This window comes from Aulostomus chinensis, chromosome 3, assembly GCF_037954235.1.
Source record: "Aulostomus chinensis isolate RoL2024-O1b breed Wild chromosome 3, RoL_Achi_v1.0, whole genome shotgun sequence".
NCBI lineage: Eukaryota > Metazoa > Chordata > Actinopteri > Syngnathiformes > Aulostomidae > Aulostomus > Aulostomus chinensis.
In genome coordinates, this window is record NC_141322.1 from 25,608,831 (window position 1) to 25,632,538 (window position 23,708).

The window sequence follows — 23,708 nt, forward strand, 5'->3', positions numbered from 1 at the left end:
TCTTGTATAGAGTCCTACAGAAAATATAACTGCAGCTGTTGCTGAATAAATATGTTATCAGCCATTACTCAAACCAGGCCATGATTCTGCCATGTAAATACCCATATTTGAGAGTTTGAAGGCAGATAATGACATACTTCCTAGCAATTTCTAGATTTATCAACACACAAGTATTTGTCCTTCACTGTGCAAAATGTTTGGGTATTACATATGCTGTTTTCACATTCATCTGTTAGGACAAGTTTGAATTGAGCATGTATGGGGATAGGGGGCGGCATGGCTCAAAGGTAGAGTGGCCGTCTGGTTCAATAGCAGCTGGGATAGGCTCCAGCCCCTCTGCAACCCTAAACAGATAAGCAGTATAGAAAATGGATGGATGGGTGGATGGGGATAATTTAGTGTCATCACCACTACTTTGGATGTCAATCATGTTTCATTATGCGACTCACGAGAGATAATTATTTGCAAATTCAAAGACTGTGGATTTAAGTAGGTGTGTTTTCTCAAATTTAACAAAACCTCAGCAGCAAAGAGAATAGAGAATCACCTTTGAGTCTTCAGCCCCAGCAGGTGGCGTTAGTGTATCAAGCTACTTTTGTGTTGGTGATCGCAGATGTAGCTGCTCCTGCAAGTAATTCCAAAATGGAAAAAGTGATTGGGCTAATAGATATAGTATAGACAGCTGTTGGTATCAGTTTATAACACTAACTCTCATCTAAGCAAACAAACATATTTCTTAAAAGATAGAATTATTTATCCAAAATTCCTGCACTGTTAGGCTGGGAATTGGCCGGTTTGTTTTGGGATGTTTTTTTCTTTATAACATTCTACATTTTTTAGGGCTTTGCAATAAGATACCATATCAATATTCCAGCTCATAGTATCGATATTGTTTGGCAATATATCGTGATGAAAATGTTTTCTGACCCACGGTTATCGTCTACTTGATGAGTCGGGTTCCATTTCAAAGACGTTCATCTAAAATGTTGGACTGCGTTGCCAGTAATTTTTTTTTTTTAATTCTGCGTGTTTTTAGTCACAGTTCAGATTTGACAGTTCAAACGCAAACATGATCTCTAAAAATGTCAAAGCTCTGCTTAAAATAATCTAACAAACAGCTATAAATAACACTGATTCAATAAGTTCTTAAGTGTATTTGGTTTAATGAAGCTGCTAATCACCATTTTGCATAAATTCAAGAGATTAATTATAATTCACCTTTTTAAAACCCTTATGTGAAATGGTGTCTTTACTGAGTTAAACCTCTTATCAGCCCTCTACTCATCCTGTTTGTTGGCACTTAAGCAGGAAGATGCAGCCGAGATTCGCCCATGTATTATCCGTGATGTAATGACGTGACAGTTAAGGTCTGCGCTCTCACGTGGTGAAATAGGTCATGGCTGTATATCAGTAAAATTACCCTTCATTTGCCAAGCTGTCCTTGGGCAGGAAATGAGCATTTCTCCATTATGAACAGGGTCAGCTGATGTGTCCTTCAGGTTTAATACATGGCATCTTATTGGCACTGATGCACACACAGGACACGTTCACACACTGTATACAAACACACACATGAACCGAGAGCATCCAGAAAGAGAATACTTTCGTAAATCAATTTATAGTTAAGACAAATATTCAGTGTCCAGGCACGAGGGGCAGCCTTCAAACACAACTGCTCCGTCTTTGTCACCACTGCACCAACCCAACAGGAACAGCTTTAACCCAAAATAATTATCCATCCAGCTGGCCGATCGGTCCCCTAGCTCAAAGTTTGCTGAACACAAAGTAGTGTTGAAATCCAGGGGAAAACCCTTAAAAACTGCAATTAAAAATTACAATTTGGCATTTGATGTAGATCGGAAAACATTTTAATGAAGCCACCTTACTCTCTGAAGTGCAAAATTCAGGTTGATTAAATGAATAAACAAGTTAACAAAGTGTTTCACAGGCATAACAACCACAACAACAAAATGCACTTAAGCGATAAAAGACTATAAAACATAAAATTCCAAGAATAAATTAATTAATGTGCATTATGCAAAAGAGAACCCTAATTAAAAGCAGTTTCATCTTCTTCTTTTTTTTTTTGGTGGGATGACCGATGTTCGAAGTGCTCGTTGTCTTTGCAATGAAATCACTGAGTCCAAACTTCATTAAAACAATTAGATTTTACTGAAGTAGCTTGTCCAATTCTCGGTGGAGGGTTATTCCATAGTTTCATGTCTTGTCTTGAGTGCTCCTCCATAGACGGAATGCTAAGATTAGACTAATGGACCTTCCCCATCCACAAACCTTATTTTTAACTGTTCTAAGAGTTCTCACCAGCAAATAATCAAAGAGGAACAAATTTGACGCCTTGTGACAGAACAGTAGAGGTAAAGATTACAAGCAGGTTTGTTTTTTTTAATCTCACAGGTGTCTTCAAAACATGCAATAACGTATTTAAATCAAGTCTGTGCACCACGTGTAAGCAGCTCAATGGGGCAAGAAGAGTCTTACTGGTTGACTGTCCTAGTACAGTTAAATATTTGTTCAGTACCACAATTTAAAGAGCAACAAACAGTGGCAAAGAAGAATAAAAGGGATAAAAGAAAGAATCCATAATGACTTCATGAAAAAAAAAAAAAGGTTTACAATAAATCAAGATTCAGTAATGAGAACAAAGCCAGTAATGTGACAGCTGTTTCAAACTCGAGTGGCACATTACAGTTAAAAATTGGGCCTTTGATGTTTCAGAGGGGATTTCACAAGTAAATGTCTGTTTCGTGTCAATGTCAGTGTCATCCGGATGTCAGGATTTCCTTGTGTTGTTCTTTTTTTTGTTGTTTGAATGGGGGAACATACTGCAGAAGCTATGTAATACATTCCTGCATTTTAGGTTTGTGTTGAATGTTTTCTACAGATCCCATAATGCAGTAGTTATTGTGTACGTGCCGCATAGTCGACGTGCCAAGCCTGTAGAAAATATGTAATAACTGCAAAACATTTGCCTTTTTGTTTTTGTACAACTGGAATATCTATTGGACATGATTTGATATGTGTCTTTATTGAAGGCATTGCTCCTTAAAATAGTTTGAGTTATAACGATTACTCCTCCCCTCATCTCCATCCAGGCTCCCCAGCTTGGCACTCTCATGGGCGTCTACCTGCCGTGCATCCAGAACATCTTTGGAGTGATCCTCTTCCTCAGGATGACCTGGTTGGTGGGCATCGGAGGGATCATTGGGACCTTCATCATTGTCTTTATGTGCTGTACCACGGTGAGTGTAGAGACATTCTTCACTACTCTCTTCAGACACACTGAAGGGGGAAACCATATCGATCTGGTTTACCCTGAAATCAGAAGTTCTCATATGTAGAACAGGTAACAAAAGGTGCCATTTATAAACATCAGCCTGCTGTCAGATCCATACTGACTGGAGGGCATCTTACAATCTTTACATGTGCCTGGAGTTTTATGTTACGGTTTGCTTAGTTCCATTTAAGTAGCGTAGACCTTAATAGCACGTAAACAGCCACAGCAGATTCATATATATTGACATTTGGAATTTCTTTCAGTACGTACCAAAGACCTGCTTTGAATTGTCAGACCAAAGCCAGTATACTTGATTTGTTGGCTACATATTACTGCCTCCAGTCAGAGCTGCTACTGCTCTTCTCAAGTTGGACTGAGTTCCATTTAGATGTTTACTATCACCCCCTAAACTAAAATAATGGTATTACAACAGGTGGACAAGGGCCAGCTGGTAAGCACACTTCTGTAGATGCAGTCGAGGACTGATGATCGGTTTAGATATTCCTCATTTGTCATATTATCAGTATCTACATACTTTTTATCTGTTTTATAACATTGTTTTTTTACTCAGTAATGTATGTAATGTAATGTATTGTATTGTTTTTCATCCCCCTTGACAGTACAGTACTTGAAGAACAGTACTGGTCCCTTCTAGTTCATTCCATCTTGTCTCACATTGCCACTTTGTTCCTCAAGAGGTGGTGATGAGTGACTGGAGGCTCTGATCAGATTCTCTCTGGAGCTCTTCACCCAGCGAGAGAGTGGAACGCTAGCTCAGGCCTGACAGAGGAAACTGTTATCAGCCAGTTCAATCACAGATCATGTTCTTTCAGAGTAGAACATCCTGGTGGAACCTCACTGACTCCCAAGGTGCACATTGAAAGAAAAAGCACTTTTGGGGTCAGACGTCCAGCAATTCTCATCATGTAAAGCAACTTTATGAGAAGACCAGCGCCCTCATCAGGGTCAGATATCGCGATCCAACGCTCGGGACCATGAGTGAGAAGTTTAGCTGTCAGCTCTCGACTAAAGAAACAATCCCTCCCTCTTGTTCAATACAATTTAAGTGGACGTTCCAACATTCTGGTAACATGCTGCCCCCTGTTGATTGTGAGTGTGAAATCTGAGGCAGCAACTGCTTTAGATCAGCATTAAGCTGCTGCTGCTATAATTTAGAATGATAGCATATTTGGCAGCAAATAGTGTCATGTTTATGAGTTGTGCAGCAGTACAATAAGTAACTTATTACATTAAATAGGATTCTAGAAGTGAGCGTTGATGTAGTCATTCAGAGTCCCTACGCAGACATATATCTCCTCACAAAGTATAATCATCTCCTACGTGGTGCGTTATGCTGACCATACGCACAGTCCATGACACTGTAATGTGAATTAAGTCAATATGGTTACCTTTATTCCAGAGAAACTGTTGATAAAGCAATCCAATTCAAACACTTGTACAGTCACAAAAACAACAGCAAACCTTGGTAACGTCAGTCGTCTCGTCTTTTTCATCTCTATTTGTCCAGCATGTGCAACTTTGAGATTTTACAAAAACATCCGTTAGGCATGTTTTCCCCATACTGTTCTTGTGTGCTTTTCTGTGATAGTTTCATTGCATTTCAGTCAGCATTTCCTTTTTACTAACTAAAATGGTAACAGTGCATCTAGCTGATTTTTCTTTTCTTTTTTTCACCGTGGCAAAGATTTAGTTTCATTTCATCTCAGTCATTTTAGTGGTTCTAGCCATTTATGGGGAGTGTTGTGACTGTAACCAGACACATAACAATAGCTACGATGGCTAGCTTGGATTTTCTTCCAGATGAAGCTCCATTGGAGGTTGGCTGAAAGAAGGGACCTGTCCCCCTTTCATCTTTCCACTTGTATCTTACAAAGACTAGATATTTAATCTCTAATGGATAATGACACACTGTTATGTTCCCTGGTCGCCATTATTGTCAGCGCCACAAAGTCATAGCCATGTGTCAGAGTGACTTTGGTGCCGGACAAACACCCTGTTGTGGCCTTGAGGCTGAATTATAACAGACACTGTCCCTCAGGATCAACAGCGCAGCTGTCAGTGATCTGACTGGCTGTTACAAACTGACTGGGTTTGACGTGTTTGATGCATGTAATTGTCAGGGAACATACCGTGTATTGAGCCTCTTCACGGATGGCCTGTCTGCTCTGCAACACGCAGAGGGAGTTTGTGTTTGAAACATGACAAAGAGGCGTAGCAATGGAAGAGTTTTGTGCAGAGCATCTGGACACATCTATCACACCTGCAGTGAGGATGACAGAGACTTAAAACTGTATCACCATGTTTCATGGTTATTTTTGTGGTAATGATATCAATTAGTTGCTGTGGCATAAAAAACTTTTGGCTTCAAATCAGCGCACTGCCTTGAGAACCATGCAAGCATTGACCCAAAAAGGTAACACTTCACTACGCTTCCAGATGGTCATCAGATGGAGGACAACACCAGTTAATTTGGCTAAAAAAATGTATTCAGAAATGAAAGTTCCAGAGAAATACAAATACTTAGAGAATTCATGAACCAACCCCACAATAAATGAATGGAAATGTCGTTAAAGTGCAAATAATGTTTAGATAGTAAAATGTGCTTATAGAGGACAGTACTGACAATATATAAAATTCTTGGCCTTGGAAAGATTCTTAAAGATATAAAAATACAAACCAGATCAATTCTAGTTTACTGGAACAAAGCTTTGATTTGAGGTCTGCCATTGGTCAATTATTTTTGTCAGCATTCTCCGCCTCTTCCTCTTTCCCTGGCTGCCATTTTCAAAGGCCCCCTTGCCTCATGAAACTAGGCTAGCTAGCTATTAGTAGCAGCCTGAATGCAAAAATCACTTTCTCAAAGATGTGGTTAAGGCACCAAGGAAGGTCTGATTGGTTCTTTCTGTGAATAGTTGTAAAGTTATACAGTGGATACTGAAAATTTGCTGTCAAAAAAGGGAGATTAATACATTTGTCCACCAGTTACAGAAACAGTTTCATAATTTTGCAATGGCACCATTGCTGTATCCTGGGTTTCAGTTTACAGAAATACAATAAAATAGGACATTTTTTTCTATTGTGAGAATGATAACAGGTTTAGCCAGACATTTCTGCAGTGGTGGGACATCTGGCTAACACGACACATGACAGATATTATGATATGGCTCAGCCCTACTGTCAATTTTGCTGTCAGTGTTTTTAACAATGAAGCCTTGCCAGTACTTGGCAGTTAAGTTTAAGCGGTGCGGCAGTTCTGGGGTCTTCTCTGGTGTTGGGTGTGTGTTGTGTCAGGACTGTATGTTGGCATGTGTGTGAGTTTGTGCAGCCTAGATTCTCCTCCAGCACATAGTGTATTTATAGAACCTTCTCAAATCCCAACCATAGCTAACTTGCCTGCGCAGACACACAGCAATATGCATCCTAATCACAGAGAGGGCTTTGAAACACCAGGGTTATTTTTTCCGTCTTCATATTTATTCTTAAACACAAATTGACATTGATTTAACATGTCAATGTTGTACATGCATTTTTGGAAATAAAATCTTCAACACTGTCCCTAAAATATAGATAGACTCAAATATTTTCCTGTTTGGAAGGTGTCTAGTTCTGCTTGTTCTACCATTATGTTATCCACTTGAAATGTATTGCTGCTTAATTCTTAGATTAAGCAAATATTCTGATGAAACTGAGAAATGGTACTCAGTTTTGTGCTAAAAATAGCATGCTGTGTGAAAAAATGAGAGAAAAACCTTCAAGATCAAAGCTGCCTTAGACTCACTTTGACACGCAGCCATGCAAACACACTCAAATTTCCTACACTGATATTCCATCCACTTATATACTCGTGAATGTTTTTCTCTCGCTCTCTCACACACATACACACACGCGCGCGCGCGCACACACACACACACACACACACACACACACAAACACACTTATTTCTTATCAGTCACACCGAGCCCATGCAGCACCCCAGGGCGATAAGCCTGAGCGTGAACGGTGTGTGAGAAACCCCCCACCTCTCTCCTCCTGTGCTCCTTACATAACACATAACCACCCAGCCCTCCAGGGTTTGCCAGCAACACACCGCAGGAGTGTGTACATACATGTATGCATGTAGACACACGGAGTGATCCCTACTTCATTGAAATCCACAGGACTTGAAAAGCAAAAGAGTCTCGCCTGCTGTACGGCTTGATAATATACATTATGCATCCATATTTTATTCACTTGAACGCATGATAGGAGATTACTGATAGAGCGCTTTTCATTAGATGCTCAATCACAGCAACACATTTCTGTCGCTGTCACTTTTCGTCACTGAACATTTTGACAGAACATTAATGAGCTGCTGTACCCTTCACATTCTTGGAATCATTATTATATGAAGAATGTTCCTCCATGTGGAAAAGCGCCGACGCATTATACCATTAACCATGAAATTATACACACGGCCAAGCTTTTTAAAAGTCAGTGTATTACTGCAGATGAGCCGGTGTAGTCAAACCTGTGCTGCATATATTTTTAGTTCAGATAATGAATGCAGGTTTGTCACCAAGATAAAATGAGGTTTAATATCCTAGATGGATATCCTGTTGTGCGGCCTTCCTCATTACTTCCAGGTCTTGAATCCAAATGCAGTGGAGGGGAAGGGTGGTCTGGCCTGTGATGTGACTCATTTAAATGCTAGAGATGCTTCTCTCCCTTCATCTCTTTCATTTTTTACTCTCATCTCTCTCGCTTCCTCAATTTCTGGAAGCCTTTTTTCATTTTACCGTCTCATTATTTCCTCTCTCTCCCCCCTCACTTTTTATTCCTCCGCCTCTCCCACTCTCTTTCCACCTGCCATCCAAATGTCTGTCCTTCTTGGCACCTCTCCTTCACACAGCTGCATCTTGCTCTCTTGTGCTCGACACCTGAAACTAAATATCACCTTCTGACACTTCTGCTTTCTACAGTATATCATCCTCAAGTGATAGACAGCACACTGAAAGTAGACTTCTGCTGTACGATTGTATTTGAATTTGTGAAAATGTACTTCATGAAAATATTCTGTTTGTGTAATGAAGCATGCTAATGAAGTGTGCTCTCAGGGCAGCATGAAAACTCCTGTCAAAACCAATTTCCTTTCAACTCCAAGGTCAACTAAAGGCTATCAGAGTTTGACTGCAGCTTTGGGAAGAAACAGACTTAAAGTGTCCTTTGCAGTCAGTGTTGACCAGCCAGCAGACTTGTCTTACAAATGCAGCTGGTAGCAGCTATCTGTTGGTATTTGTTTGTTATATTCGTGTGTACTACATTGACTTATCTGTGTACTAAAAAGTATTTTCTTTTCTTTTGTTCGGGAATTGCATAACACAGTGGAAACTTAAGGGTATGTGGATACAGACACAGGCATAGGACCAGCATGCACCTGGGTGGGCCTCTGATTTTATACCAGACCAGGAGAAGCTGCAGGAGCAGATGTGGCAAAAGCACACATTCATTACTCAACTAAAGTACAGAAAAAGACTAATAAGTAAAAATATAACTTATTCATCCTATTGATGCAAGTGAAAGTGAAGAAGTAGTGGCTTATACTTAAATGTATAAGCTAAAAAGTAAGTAGAGGAGAAAGGGTAGTGTCTTTTTTTTCAACACTTTCTGTAGTTATTTTAGTTGAAAATACGTACAAATAAATAGAGACAAAAAAAAAATCAAATTGAATTTTTTCGTTTAATATATATGAAAACTAAAGTGCCCAATAAAAATGCTAGCTGCTCCATGAAACTGCATTCGGGCTTATCTGGTACTTATCATACACACTCATCTCACTGGAGTTAAAACACACTGCCAGTATTCATCTGTTACTATGGAAGAAAACTATAAGACTGAATGTAGGCTAATGTGTAAAATGCAAGGAAAGAGTGCAGATATTAAGGTTAAAATTGTGTAAAAAAAGTAAAGTCAAAATAAAATAGTCACAGGTGCTTTACAAATACTTTACTTCCCAGCGGCCCAGGGAGGAAACATGTGTTCCTATTTCTCTGGTTTTCTTGATTGTTCCTATTAATGAAAACAGGAATAATAATCTTAAGAAACACATTTTGACATGGACACTGGACGCTCTGCTGCGTGTGTTCACTACATGTCCATGCTGCTCCGTTTGATTTGATTCAAGTTTGATTTTAATTTATTTCAACAAGTGGCCACTATGGAGCTTCTCCCCCAGATCCATTCCTCAGTCACAGATGCCAGCTTGATGGCTTAGTAATTATTCAACATTTCTATAGAAAGAAAGCTTGCCTCTTGTCTGTTATACGCTGTGTGCATTTGCACCACATATAGATGAGACAGATGGCAAGTGTCACATTCTGAAGTCTACTAGCTTGGAAGCCAGCATGACTCTGCACTCAGCAGGCTTCAGAGAAGAGGAATGACATTAAAAACTAGAAAGTGACAGAAACGCTCAAACCAACACAATTTTAGGTTACCTGGTTTGAAAGTGGGATGATAAACCAGGCCACAGGCTATGGGTCAGTGGAGGGGGGGGGGGGGGGGGAGGAGATTCTGCATATTTGTCAAACTGCAGCAGAAGTCTAGTCCTCCAGTCAGGTGCAGATTAACAACTGAACTCAAGAATTTACTTTGTCAGCTTTCAGGGTGTATTCCTTTTTCACGTTTAGAGCTCATTTTTTTCTATGTTTAGAATCTGTGTGAACTCTACAGGCCAGACAGAGCTGTGACTCTGTGCCAGCAACTGATTGGTGATATTTTTTAATGTCTCTGTCTGCAGTGATGCCCAGAGGGTCATGTGAAAAAGTAGGGCACTGCTAAAAGTAAAGGTAAAATGATCAAATGGGATTTGACCAAAAAAAAAAAAAAAAATCTAATCTTCTGGCTGTGTGGCTCTTGAGGCATTCCAGTCAAAACAAAATGACAGGACACGCTTCAGACAGGAAAATGATTAAACTCGCCAGAGACAAAGTGGTGAATTTTGAGACATCGTACTGCTCCTTGTCTGGAGTTTGTCACTGTCCAGACAAAAATGTGATTTGCAGATCCATTTGTACAGTCCCATACATAATTGAAATCCACAGCCTTTTTAATGTCACATAGCTATTTGTTGTAGCCAGCAAGTTTAAAATGGATCTCTTTGTGATTTTGAAACACTGCTTTTTTTCTTTTTTTTTTTAAATTTCATACATAGCAAGATAATGGGGTGAGCCGTATGTTTCTTAGACTGCAAGATGGATGTAATTAGCTGAAGTAACTCACAATACAGTATCAAAAATGTACAATCAGGCTGTTGTGTTGTTTAGCCAGCATGACGTCACTTACTGGTTTGTGGACGTTACACCCTGAGTTTAGCATTTTGGCCAGAGGTGACAATAGTTTGACCAGTTGGTGGAGCTGGAGAGGAACGATGAGTGGATCCACTCGGTGGAATAAAGTCCATCCTGATTATCATAAGTTTTACTCTAAATTGGAAAATGATTTCATTCATGAATGTAATGCTGTATTGATACACACAAGGACGTTATTTTGACCACAGTGAGTCTTCTATGTAGTGATGGATTTATTTCGCTACCACTGATGTCGCCCCCTACTGGTCATTCGAGAGATTACAGGTTTAAAGGATTACACCAACTTTTTTGTGAAAAAATGCTTATTTCGCTAGCCTTCTTAGAGCGAGACGCCTGCTGATAGACACCCCTCTGTCTTCTGTGGGTGCAGTAGGGAACTGAGACCTGCGGAAAGTTAATTAGCTTAGCAAAGTGAATGCTAGAAGGTGGGAAGTGTTAGCATACCTCACTTAAGTGTCATATAGATGACGTTCAGGGTCCTTTCCAGAAGTAATCGTCCTCATTTTCTCTTTCAAAGCCAGCCATGATTACTACCAGCAGTCGCTCTGGTAGTCATCAACACGCGTTTTGTTTTGTGGTCTGAATTTACAATGGCGTTTTTGAGTTACTGAAATTACTGCATCCAGTCAGAAACGCTGTTCTGGCTATGTGTCTATCCTGAAATTAAGTCTCAGAACCGTTATTTTTTTATAGTTAGAATGTTATGTATAATCTGAGATGTGTTTTTGCAGGCAAAAAAGTGTATTTGATTACTTTTTACAGAGGTATGCTAACTTACCCATCTGCTACCAATTATTTTGTGAAGCTTACTAGTGGTCAGTCTGTCTCTGCTCCCGACTGCACACCTGGAGGAGGAAAGAGTATCTGTTTTATGTCTGGAAAGGATGGCAAATCAGTGTATTTCCACAAAAGTTGGTGTGTTCCTGCGTGGCACTTGTGCATTGTGAGTGTTACTGCTTTTATTTTGGCTGTGGAAAGTCAAAAGAGGACACAACCCTCCAAACACCTCAGCCACAAAGCGTCGCAGCTCTTCAGTATTGGTGGAAAGCTTGACAGGCCCACCGTGCCTAGTTACAGTTGCCAGGCGATGATTGCACAATTGCTGTCCAATCACAGGAAGCATTTAGCAAAGGATTAATTGCTCTTATAGGTATGTTTTGATTTAAATAAAATTGCTGATAAAAAGCAAACCCAGAGTCACTTCTTATGTACAGTGCATCATTCCTGTCTGACTGCACTTGTAAATGTAAAACTGCTGACCGCCCTCTACAGTTGCCCGGTGATTCAGTATGCAGCTGACTACCTCTGCGTGGCTGCTGCCCACATCAGATAAAACACTTAGACAATTACCGTCTTATCTGCTGTGGTGGGAGAAGAGCTTGTGGCCTCATTATGACCAGATTAGAGAGAGGAACAGAGTCGAGTCTCACTCACTCTTCACTCGTCATCATCAGTTCACCGGGCCCGCAGGTGACACTAACCACATTACCATCTTCAGAGGGACAGACCAACTGATAGTCCACCGGTATCTCGTCCTGATGCTGAGAGCCAACGCACTATTTTATCTGACTGGTTTTATCACTAAATAGAAAATAGTGTAATCGATGTTTGAAATATGCATCCCTCCTCTAGAGAATGCAACGGAATAATGTGCAGTATCAGTCAAACATCTTTGTTTTAAGTAATGTGGTAGCTGTAGTGTTACACTGATGCTCTTATTGGTACTCTTTTTATCAGAGATTATTGTTGATTAGTTGAATGTGTCTTCAACCCAGAAACAAATAAAAGCCCATCAACAGGTGCTTTTTTATTCTACTTTTTACTGATGCTATGTTGTTTTTATTATTCCATATTCCCCCTTTTTTGCTAAGATTATTTTTTAAAAAGAAACTAATTCATTTAAAAGTGTTGCCATCTTATATCAACAACATTTGCCATTATGTTACTATATTTCTGTATAACAACCATCTTGTTCACCTTAAACCACTGAGGTGAGAACAGGAGCTGTGTACTGTGTGAATTATCGTTTAACTACTCTTTTACCTCTCGTTCCCTCTGTATTATGACTTGTAGATTAAGCAGACTCATAGACAAGCCAACTTTGAAGCAACAACCACGACAACAATTAGGTATTAGCGAATAATGACACATTTAAAAAAATAATTATCACAAAAGTAAAACAGTATTTACAAAGATAAGAAGGGGGGGAAAAATGATAGGCGGGGTTCTCAATTTGCCTGATGCTCATTTCTTTCTGTTTATCTTTCATTTGACAACAACATAAAAGGTCACTCAGAAAATCAACAACAGCACATGAAAGAATGATGAAATCCCAAAGCCATCAAACACTCTCTCTCCCTCGCGCTCTGTCTCTCTCTCTCTCTCTCTCTCTCTCTCTCTCTCTCTCTCCGGGGCGATGGCAGCTGGATGTTGTGTCTTCGTTCTTGCATGTCCTTACAACTCTTCCGGTGGTTTTCTCTCACTCAAAGCCAGAGTTACACTGCAGTTGTCATTGGCTGTCTGGATGCTCTGACAGCCGTCAGCCTATGACAGGCCCAGTCACATTATTATTTGTCTAATCAACAACCAGTCAGCTTTAGTAGATTGTTTTGCTGTAAGCTGTTTGATGTTATGTGCCACATTATGATGCACTGGGAGGAAATGGAAACTATATACAGTTAGGTTTAGTGAAACCATGCAGCAACAATGGATTGCCATGAAATTTGGTACATACGATTCCCTCAAGATAAGCTAATGACGAGATGAAAAATGAGCCACTAGCATGCTCGTCTTTCTCCTTTTCAATTTCTGAGAAAAGAATAACAAAGATTTGCTGCAAAAATAAATTATATTTGATGCAAATTTGAATAATCAAACTGTGATTCATCATGTGATGATATCGCTTAAAAACACTTCTGAGATTGTGAAAACCCAAGACTCCCCTCTTGCTACAGTATATAGACTGTGTTTAATGCGATGTTATTGTCTTCTCTCTCTCTCTCCCCCCCCCCGTGCAGACCATGCTGACTGCCATCTCGATGAGTGCCATCGCTACTAATGGAGTAGTGCCAGGTGGGTGAGCAGACGCTGGCACCACACTGTCATCTCTGTTTGAAGCTGTCCGTTTCTAAATTTCTCTTCTAACTGATTGCTTTTGGCACATTCCACCAAGCGCAGCTTGATATCCCCCAAAACATTAAAAGCTTTAGTCTGGGAACTTGTGCACTTTAACTTGTCGCCACACAACATTATTTACACAAAATAAAAGTAGCAGCCAAATGCCTGAAATGTGCATGTTTGTATTTTTATGCAGATACACTGACATATACGTTATGTACGCGGGGCCATTTTTGTCATGTAAGTTGGAAGTTTTGACAGTAATGATGGCCTGCCTCTTAACAGTTGGTGTGTGTACAGCAGGGGTCAGAGGAAATTACAGGCTTGCAGAGAAGTGTCAAACTGCATGCCAATTATTGCTGTCTCTGTTATAACTGGTACCAGCCTTTTTGCTGCTGCACAGTGCTGATTAAGTTCTGTTTATTTATATTCCTTTAATTTATTTGCATAGTGTTAGGAAGTACACACACTGTGGTAAAACAAAATAATAAGGGATAGAGCTTAATAACAGAAATTACAACTATGAAGAAGCTGTATAACAAGTTGGTACACAAATGGTTTGTGGGAAAGCTTTATTTAGTTATCAGTATAAATATTATGGAATAAATATATATATAAAGATTTAGTTAGAATACTTTTACGGTACCAAATGAATTGCTACTATGGAATATTGGTAGACATCATGATTGAAAAAATACCAACATGCTGAAACACACATCTAAAGATTTTAAACAGACTAATTCGATTCAGTCACATTTAAGGAAAAAAAAAAGGAAAGATAAACCAACAATGATTCAAGGTATTACTAAAGGTACCAGTGTCTAACATTTTGAATGTCGGTCAGCTCTTGTCTTTGATGGATGTCCATTCTCTCTCTATATGTTAAATAATGTCGTTTTTTTTTTTTAAACTCATAATCACTAAATATTAAACAGTTTTCCAAACTGAATTATCTTCTGGCTTTCCATTTTAAAGATGTGATCCATTCATCTCATGAATTTCTATCGCTTTAAACTCGTACTTTGATTGATCACTTTGATTGTGTGTGTCGTATGTAATGGACAGAAATGTCTACGGAGTTACTTTTTTTAAAATGTAAAACTTTATTTTGATCTTGAGCTTGTTCATTTTGTAAAAAAAACATAATGTCTGATTTGGCAACACAGATCTCTAAGAGTTTGTATTGTGTTTGTGTTTGTGCGTAGCCGGAGGCTCCTACTATATGATATCCCGTTCGCTGGGCCCTGAGTTTGGGGGAGCCGTGGGGATCTGTTTCTACCTGGGAACCACCTATGCTGGAGCCATGTATATCCTGGGGGCCATAGAGCTTCTCCTGGTGAGACACATCCTCCTTTTTATCTGTTTTTGCCCTCTACTCTCCCATTCTGTATCATTATAAAGGGATTACATTTTTATGACGTTAATATTAATAGTGTGAGGTGACCAGGTGGTGAGTCTGATTCAGTGACTAAATAAACATGCTGACAGGTGAGGCATCACCCGAGGATCACGAGGAATATATTGTGTGTGAATGTGTATGTGTGTTGTAGGATTAGCATGGAACAACCAGGTTGGAGTCATTTTCTCACCTCGGACTGATTCTTATCCTGACACTCATTTCAACTTTGAATTAATAAAAAGACCAGTGTCAGCTCAGTGTCTGGATGGGTGTTGCTATGAGTGGTCTATTGTACAGCTTTCCTGAAAGAACATCCATTTCCTCCTTTCAAAAGAGGAAACGAAGGGATGGCTTAGAGGAGGCTGGCCATTCAAATCCCAGCTTTTCCTTCCCTTCACTGAACTCTTCACGATCGTACAATCTCTCTTTGATCATTCGTCTACTCTCAGGAGGATGCTGATGTGTATGTGCAGTAACTAAAGTGAAAATGACCCCTTAAATTGAATTGTATTTAGAGTAGCTGCATTAAAGGTAGAGCGAGCAAGTGTCTGAGGATGAACTGGGTACAGTCAGGATTGGTGCAAGCGGATTGAATGTCAAAACCTAAGTATGCAGTGCAGTTATGATGTAGCTGTTGTCTGAGGCTGCATTTGCATCTGCAGCAGCATTCAAGTGCATCCATACACCTGTGAAGGTGATTTGGTGGATCAGATCACAATCTGTCCTTCATGTGTCTCGGTGTCTCTTCTGCATTAACGACTGAACCTTCAGCCAAACTCCAGACCGGTAACATGGATCTGTAATGCTTCTTTGTATCCATGAGTTGTTGCTCCTCTCTGTTAGCATCTGTAAGAAATGTTTAGGTTGGCGGCCCAATTAGTAGCTAGTTAGCATGCATTGTTAGTATAACACACTTTTGTGTAGGCCTGAGACTGTATGAAATAAACTTTATCCTCAACATTGTGTCCACAGTTTTTCTATACATCATAACATTGCACCAGAAAAGGACTTAGGATGTAACACTGAGGTGTTGAGGTCACATTCCAGCCAGTCAAATTTGGAGCTGATTCTTGTGTCTCCTGCAGAGACATTCGTCCTGGGAAATGAGAATCATACTCTTTCAGAGTGAAGACAAAAAGTTAGACGATGTCAGCATGGGTCTTGTCCAGTATGAAAGGTACCATGCTCGAAGCAGGGCTTTTTTGTCAATCAAAGCAATGCTGGTTGGCTACTGAAACAGAGATAAGTGAAAGGTGAGACTGAAGTCACTGTCAGGCACAGGTATGTACAGCTATGTTGGCCTTACTTTAGAAAAATGATAAAGAGTATGTGTGTGTAGTTTTACCTAAATAGGTTAGATAATTTGGTTTCCTATGCTAGTCCATGAATTATTCTTCAACATGTCCAAACTGTCATACCATACTGTCTGTGTCTACCATAAAATAAGTAATTATGTGAAGTGTAAGTGTGTGCCACATGTCATGAAATTTCCTACAGACGTTCCTGGGACATTGTGTCACAGAAAATGGGACATTTCAAATTTGAAGGAATTCAAGAGCATTCCTGAGATCTCAGGTTCAGCTTCAGTGCTGAGCTGGACTGTGTAGAAGCGTAAAAACTTGCCACAAACTGTATATTTCTACTTTTAAGAGTTTGTAAAGCTCATTGTTAATGCCAAACCCCTGTGCGGATGATTACTGCAGACACTGACAGTTACAGGTCCCGTGCTCCTTACATAAATAAATCTATGTGGCACCTGTCTTTGTAAGAATCATTCATTTTTCTCCTTCGCTGTTTATTTTCTCCTCAGTGCTTAAGAGCTGTTTTCTTCGTGCTGTGCTCGTCAATGTGAGTTCTGATGAGTTGATGAAATAGGGATCTTTCATCATGATCTTCATTGGTCTCCTCCTCCTCAGCAGCCTTTAATTCCATATTTCTTCCACTGCGGTCCCCCATGCTGCACGGAGCATTGGATAATTATGCAAATGCTGCATTAGTGAGAGATCAAGACACTGGCGGAGTAGCAAGACCATACTTTGAAACAGCTCTCATCACTTTGGTCCACTGTTATCAACACACCAGAGTGTGTGTTGTGTGTGTGTGTGTGTGTGTGTTTTGTTTTTTTAGTCTTCTGTTATTCTCTTTCTGCATCTAATGGATATGCAGAGTTTGATCATGCATGGAGGTTAATTCTGTCTTCTGGGTCAAAGCTGGCTTAGTTTCCATTGTAAAATAACAATCCCTGCAGAATTGTAAGGAGCGGATCTGGGGAAGGCTGATTTGAATATGTTTCATCCTTCCACCCAAGCCAAGAACACAAACTGATGCTGCTATTTTAGGAAGCATGAACAGTTCACAGTGAAGCAGGAGATTTGTTTGCCTAGTGATATGCTGTTCTTAGCAGCAGGTCAGTTTCTCCAGACAAATAACCAAACTGAGCTGTGACTTTTCTCAATTTTCTTTGCTCTTTATGGTGATTAAACTGTTTGGGTGGGAAAGTTGTTTTTTTTTTTTTTTAAAGAGAAAGCTCCACGCTTATGTAACATCCTTGTCATGAATCATCCAAAGCTGATACTGACGAGCTAATTAGGGTTTACCATTTTAAATGCGAAGGAACTGGAGTAAAAGTGTAATAATGGCATGTTGTTTAGAATATTAATATCATGGTTGAGTTCTTTAATTAAGCTGAATTAAAATTGCAGCCAGTATTACGTGTGCTGCCGCTTCAAGCTTCAGTAGAGGACCGTTAATGTGAGCATCACATGTTTTCACACTTCACAGACTTGTCTTCCTCACTCACCTCATCTAAAGCTGCCTTTCTCACCTCTCTTTTATTATATTTAATCATTTCTTCTTCTTTTGCCCCACGGGTGATATATTAAATTCAACAGTAAACAATATACCGGGGGAGCCAGCTTGTGACCTGAAATTTCTAAATCCCCAGACAGGCTGGGAAAAGCAGTGAGATTGTATGGAACATTTATGAGAAAACTATGTGTGCTATCCCTTGATACATATGTAAAAGCCTGAATAATGTTACCTCTCTGCTTCAGATCTACATAGTACCCAAAGCAGCAATCTTTCCCCTGGAGGGTCTGGAAGGCGCTGAAGCAGAGGCCGCCCTGCTCAACAACATGCGTGTGTATGGGACCATCCTGTTGACCTCCATGGCTACGGTGGTGTTTGTCGGCGTCAAATACGTCAACAAACTGGCCCTGGTGTTTCTGGCTTGCGTCATTCTCTCCATCCTGGCAGTCTACGCCGGCGTCATCAAGACTGCTGTCGAACCTCCCGATTTCCCGTAAGCTGTGAAACCCCACTGTACACGGTGTAGCTCGTAGCTCAGAAAGACATGCTCAGTTTGCAACAACACATCAATATCTCACATGGAAGAGTTCTAGGACAGAGTTACCGCTGCAACTTCTTTGGTTTAAAAAAAAACCCCAAAAACTACATTTGTGTTCACGTGACAATTTTCATCTCTTGCTTAAAACAGAGAAAATAACGTGCAAACTGTTGGTCAAAGCTGAAAGGATTTGCTGTAGGAAAATAACACCTTCCTTCTATGACTGAATTAATTCACTCCTCTAAAACCCTAATGATGGGAGTGTCCCCATTGGTGTTGTAGAGGGATGCCCTCCCTTTGATCTTTTAACACCACAACTAGCAGAGGTAATTCTACGCCATTGCAAAGCAATCCTGAATTGCAGGAATGAAACAGGTATGAAATGTTGGTTATTTCAATCGACTGTGTCACTGTGGTGGGGAAAAAAAAAACCTCAAACTTGTGGAAAAACTGAGCTCAACTCTTCTGAAAACTTTGTATTGCACATAATTTGTGCTTTTTCCTTTTATTTTCAACAGTTATAGCAGTTAGAAGCTTTTATGCTCTACATCAGTGCTTCTCAAAGTGAGGGACTTGGCCCCCTGGTGGGCTGTGAATGTACAACTGTAATTAGGTTTGAAATTAACATAAAAAATTTATGATTAAGATGCATCATGTTGATACTGGGTTTGATGTTTGTTTTTTTTTCATTTTTTATGCTTTGCAAACTGTTTATGAGATTTTTTTTAAAAAGTAATGGTCTTGTATGCTTAATCAGAGTTGTGATGAAAGGTTTGGTTGCGTTGCAATCTTACATTTGGGAAAGGCTGCACAAAATACTCAGAAACATCTTGCTGAAACAACAGTTTAATGTAGCTGAGATGCAAAACTTGCTTTAACCTGCAAAAATGACATAATCAGTGCCTCTTTATGCGTTATTGTTATTAAAGTACAGTATATCACATTAGAGCGTTCCAATGTTTGTTTATTGCTTACTAAATCAGATTTATTACATTTTACCATTTACATCTGGAAAGTTATTGCAGTATAAATAAAGTATCAAATTCAGTTCGCATTACAGTAATTCGCTGCAAAAATTGGACATATTTACAACTTTACATTTTGAATCTTTACTAATGAAGTTAGAGAAGTCATTTTTACCTATACTCCCATTCATTTTCATGAGACTTACACGAACACTAAATGTTTTCAGATCCCCTACCTTAAACTTAGCCTAACTTTACCAGAACATTACACCACCTCACCTGAAGCTGGTATCATGGTGGAGTCAAGCACCCTCCATGTGAGTGTATAACCAAATGTATGTCCCCACAATGACAAATACCTGGTATCCCCACACAGACACCCTGCAGTAATCCTCTATTCCCTCTAACTGACATAATCTGCATTTTTGTCTCTCTCCCTCTCTCTCTCTCTCTTTCTCTCTCTCTCTCTTTCTCTCTCCAGTGTGTGTCTTTTGGGGAACCGCACTTTGGTGTGGAAGACTTTCGATGTTTGTGCCAAGACCATTGAGACAGCTAACGGGACAGTCACCACCCAGCTGTGGCGCATGTTCTGTGATTCTCCTTTCCTCAACGCGACCTGTGACAAGTACTTCGTCGCCAACAATGTGTCTCAGATCCAGGGTATCCCGGGGGTCACCAGCGGCATCCTGACAAGTGGGTTCATCCTGCTGGGACCAACATGCAAATGAATTCCAAAAGCATTCACACACATTTATGTAGAGAGCATAAATATTGGATGTTTCCTTTGTGTCTGCATCACTGAGCACACTCGTGATGTTGTTGGCAGTCTCTTCTCAAAGGAGGTAGACACTGGCAATGCATAGACTATATTAAAGAAGCCTTGCTGTTATAGGAAGTACTGTGATGCAGATGTCACTGAAAGTTCAACTATAAAGCTTTTACTAAATAGTACTAAATTATGTTTATATGTCCCATGAAATGTATGTCAGACAAAACACATAATGCAGTATTGATAAGGTTTTATAAAACATCTACTAGTACACTCATAAATAGTTACTACATAATGAATTTAAACTTAAATAATGCTTCATCGCATACAGATGTTATAATGTGACTGATTGTCTCTGGTCACATGAGTCCTCCACCCACTTCTTTGATCCAGAGAACCTATTCGGGACGTACTATGAGAAGGGGGATCTGATCGCCAAGGTGGGCGTAGAGTCAGTGGAGGAGCAGGACGATACTCTGACTAACGCAAACCGTTACGTGTTGGCGGACATCACCAGCTTCTTCACGTTGCTGGTCGGCATCTACTTCCCCTCTGTGACAGGTAAAGGAACTTCCTTAGCAAGCTTGAGTTAAAAAAAACAAACAAACAAAAAACAGTCTTGCTTTTGTCTGCAGCACCAGACACATTGGAATCTGTGACCTTAATCATGTCAACTTTAACTCCAATCAGGGATCATGGCTGGTTCCAACCGCTCCGGAGACCTGCGTGATGCTCAGAAGTCGATTCCTATTGGAACCATTGCAGCCATCACCACCACCTCCACTGTCTGTATCTGCTCAGTACTGCCCCATGCAGGACATCATGACACCTAAAAGACCTGTTCAGGAAGGAAACACATGCTACAAATTTTAGATGATAAAGTAAACTCTGGGTTGATTATATTAAACAAATCCTATTGATGTTGCTTATGCCAGAACATCTCGGTTGTACAACTACAATCAAATTCGATTCCTACAGCATAGCTTTATAATAAAATTTGGTATCTTCATCTCAGCATGAAATAAAAAAAAAATAAAAAAAACGTATGAAAGAGAGGTCTAAAAGCAGAATTACACATAACTGGGATGTATTGCATTTATAGCCCTGTTATTTAGCAGAGTTTAGGTCTTTAATGGCACTTAGCCAGAAACTTTTCAGGAAACTGAGAGTGTGAGTTTTTTTTTTAACATTTGTAGCATCTTCCAGAGGACAGCAGGCTTAAAAGGTATTGACCTGAGTGAGATGTGTCTCTGATGACATTTGTGGCCTGGCAAAGACTTCAGGGTCTGTAAATGTCCTCCTGTGATTGTAACTAAGTGCCAGTGATTAATTTTAAATCTCCAACTACTATAAGAATCCCGTCGGTCTTGGATTTACCGAAGGCAGTTAGCAGGGCGTCCAGTGTTCTCTTGGCATTAGTGCTCAGTGGTGTACAGCCATAGCTAACACTAACGGCTTTAAACTGTGTAGATGATATCCACTCTAATTCTATTTCAAACCACGTTCACTTGTTGTTGTTTTTTTTCAAACCAAGTTTTTGAAGGGACTTGAAGCAACTGAGATGCTTCTATCGTAACAGCAATCTGACTTGAGAGACATAGTTCAGGTTTTGTTGTTTTTTCAATTGGTCCTAAAGTTTTCCTGTATCATTCATGGGAAAAAAAAGTATTTTACCCTCTTCTCCATGGTAACTCACCTTCTGTGCTAAGATGCCAGCGTGGTATGGTGGTCATGTTGTACTGCTAGATGAGAGTAGTGAGCATAAGAAAGTGGTTTGCTGTGGTTGGGAAATGCCGCATTTTCATTTCTGTCCTTCCCGCTCCCATATTGAGCAGGAGGATGACTGTGTTTTAAAGTTTGATATTTAAGATTTCCATGTCCTCATTCATCAGCTAAAAGATTCTTTTGCTGCTACAAATGCAAAGCTGATGTGATTACAGGCATCTACTGCTGAAGCAGCCACCATGAGTATCTTCTGTGCATCTTGGAGTAATCAGCTTGGCTTCTAAGCAAATTTGATTAGGACTCCTAATCGCATCATTGGGATGCCTATGCAATCACGAGTTAATAAAGCAGAAGGATATTAGTTACAATGTCATTGATCTCTGAGATATTACCCCAAACTTAATCGATTGATGCTTCTTTGCTCATTCCAAATAAAAGGGTTATCATTTTTATGATAAATGGCTGCCAGAGCTCATTTTAGAACATTTTTGCCAGCTAAGAGAATGCGTTTACTTTCCTGAGCCACAACTTCTCAGACATGTCCAGTGTGGTTCTGTTTGGTGCCTGCATCGAGGGAGTGGTCCTCAGAGACAAGTGAGTTAGCTGAGACCTTCAAGCGTGAAAAAAAATCTCAGTATTACTTTCAGAACCACTTACTCTCGATAATGAACTTATTAACACTGATAACCTCCTTTAGGTTTGGTGAGGGTGTCCATGGGAACCTGGTGATTGGCACGTTGGCTTGGCCATCGCCTTGGGTGATCGTGATTGGCTCCTTTTTCTCCACTTGTGGGGCGGGCCTTCAGAGTCTGACAGGAGCTCCTCGCCTTATGCAGGCCATCGCCAAGGACGGCATTGTACCCGCCCTTCGGGTTAGTCTTATCTTTGTACCTCTGTTGTGATCTTCTAAAACCTCTTACTGCAACAAACAGAACACCCTGTATTCCTTGCAGATCTTTGGCCATGGAAAGGCCAATGGAGAACCCACATGGTCCCTCCTGCTAACAGCATTTATCTGCGAGAGCGGCATCCTCATCGCCTCCCTGGATTCTGTTGCTCCCATCCTCTCCATGTGAGAACTGAAAGAAAATCTTATTTTATTGCCAGGAGATTTCAAAGCAGCCAGTATGGTGCTAAAAGATTCAAATGCTAAATTTTATGAGCTCAGGATTGAACTCATTACACAAAAGGGCAGGTTTCCTCTCTGCATTGATAAAACTTAGATATACCAGTGAATGTGAAAGAGTTTAACATACTTCTAACTACTTTGTGAAGTCACTCTCTTGTCAGAGGGAATAGGGAGCTTTTTATCAACACTGAGTTTCTGTGCATCTGTGTCTTCTCCAGGTTCTTCCTGATGTGCTACATGTTTGTGAACCTGGCATGTGCCCTGCAGACGCTGCTGAGGACACCAAACTGGAGACCACGTTTCAAGTTCTACCACTGGTCAGCAGATCCACTAATTGATTTCAAATAATTCCAAAAGCACTTGTTCTTTTTTGAAATGTCACATCTGCCTGTGTCATTCTTTCTGTCTCTGCAGGACTCTGTCGTTCCTGGGGATGAGTTTGTGTCTCACTCTCATGTTCCTCTGCTCCTGGTACTACGCCATCGTCGCCATGGCAATTGCTGGCTCTATCTACAAGTATATCGAGTTTGCAGGGTGAGTGGAGTGCAACCCCAGGAGAGATTGGATTCACTGGCTGCCTTCGGCTTTGGTGGCTG

At 40.2% G+C, this 23,708-nt stretch overlaps 1 protein-coding gene across 5 annotated transcripts in view; it reads left to right on the forward strand.

Moving 5' to 3' along the window:
• Positions 1-23,708, forward strand: part of slc12a5a (solute carrier family 12 member 5a) — a 145,084-nt gene that overhangs the window by 111,973 nt on the left and 9,403 nt on the right. For all 5 annotated transcript variants that reach the window (XM_086199919.1, XM_086199918.1, XM_086199921.1 and 2 more), the window contains exons 4-15: positions 3,114-3,260; positions 13,680-13,734; positions 14,985-15,115; positions 18,232-18,479; positions 19,971-20,182; positions 20,652-20,819; positions 20,949-21,047; positions 22,520-22,577; positions 22,681-22,855; positions 22,937-23,055; positions 23,331-23,429; positions 23,527-23,646. In XM_086199919.1, coding sequence (XP_086056045.1) covers positions 3,114-3,260; positions 13,680-13,734; positions 14,985-15,115; positions 18,232-18,479; positions 19,971-20,182; positions 20,652-20,819; positions 20,949-21,047; positions 22,520-22,577; positions 22,681-22,855; positions 22,937-23,055; positions 23,331-23,429; positions 23,527-23,646 — 1,631 coding nt within the window. The remainder of the gene's footprint in view (positions 1-3,113; positions 3,261-13,679; positions 13,735-14,984; positions 15,116-18,231; positions 18,480-19,970; positions 20,183-20,651; positions 20,820-20,948; positions 21,048-22,519; positions 22,578-22,680; positions 22,856-22,936; positions 23,056-23,330; positions 23,430-23,526; positions 23,647-23,708) is intronic.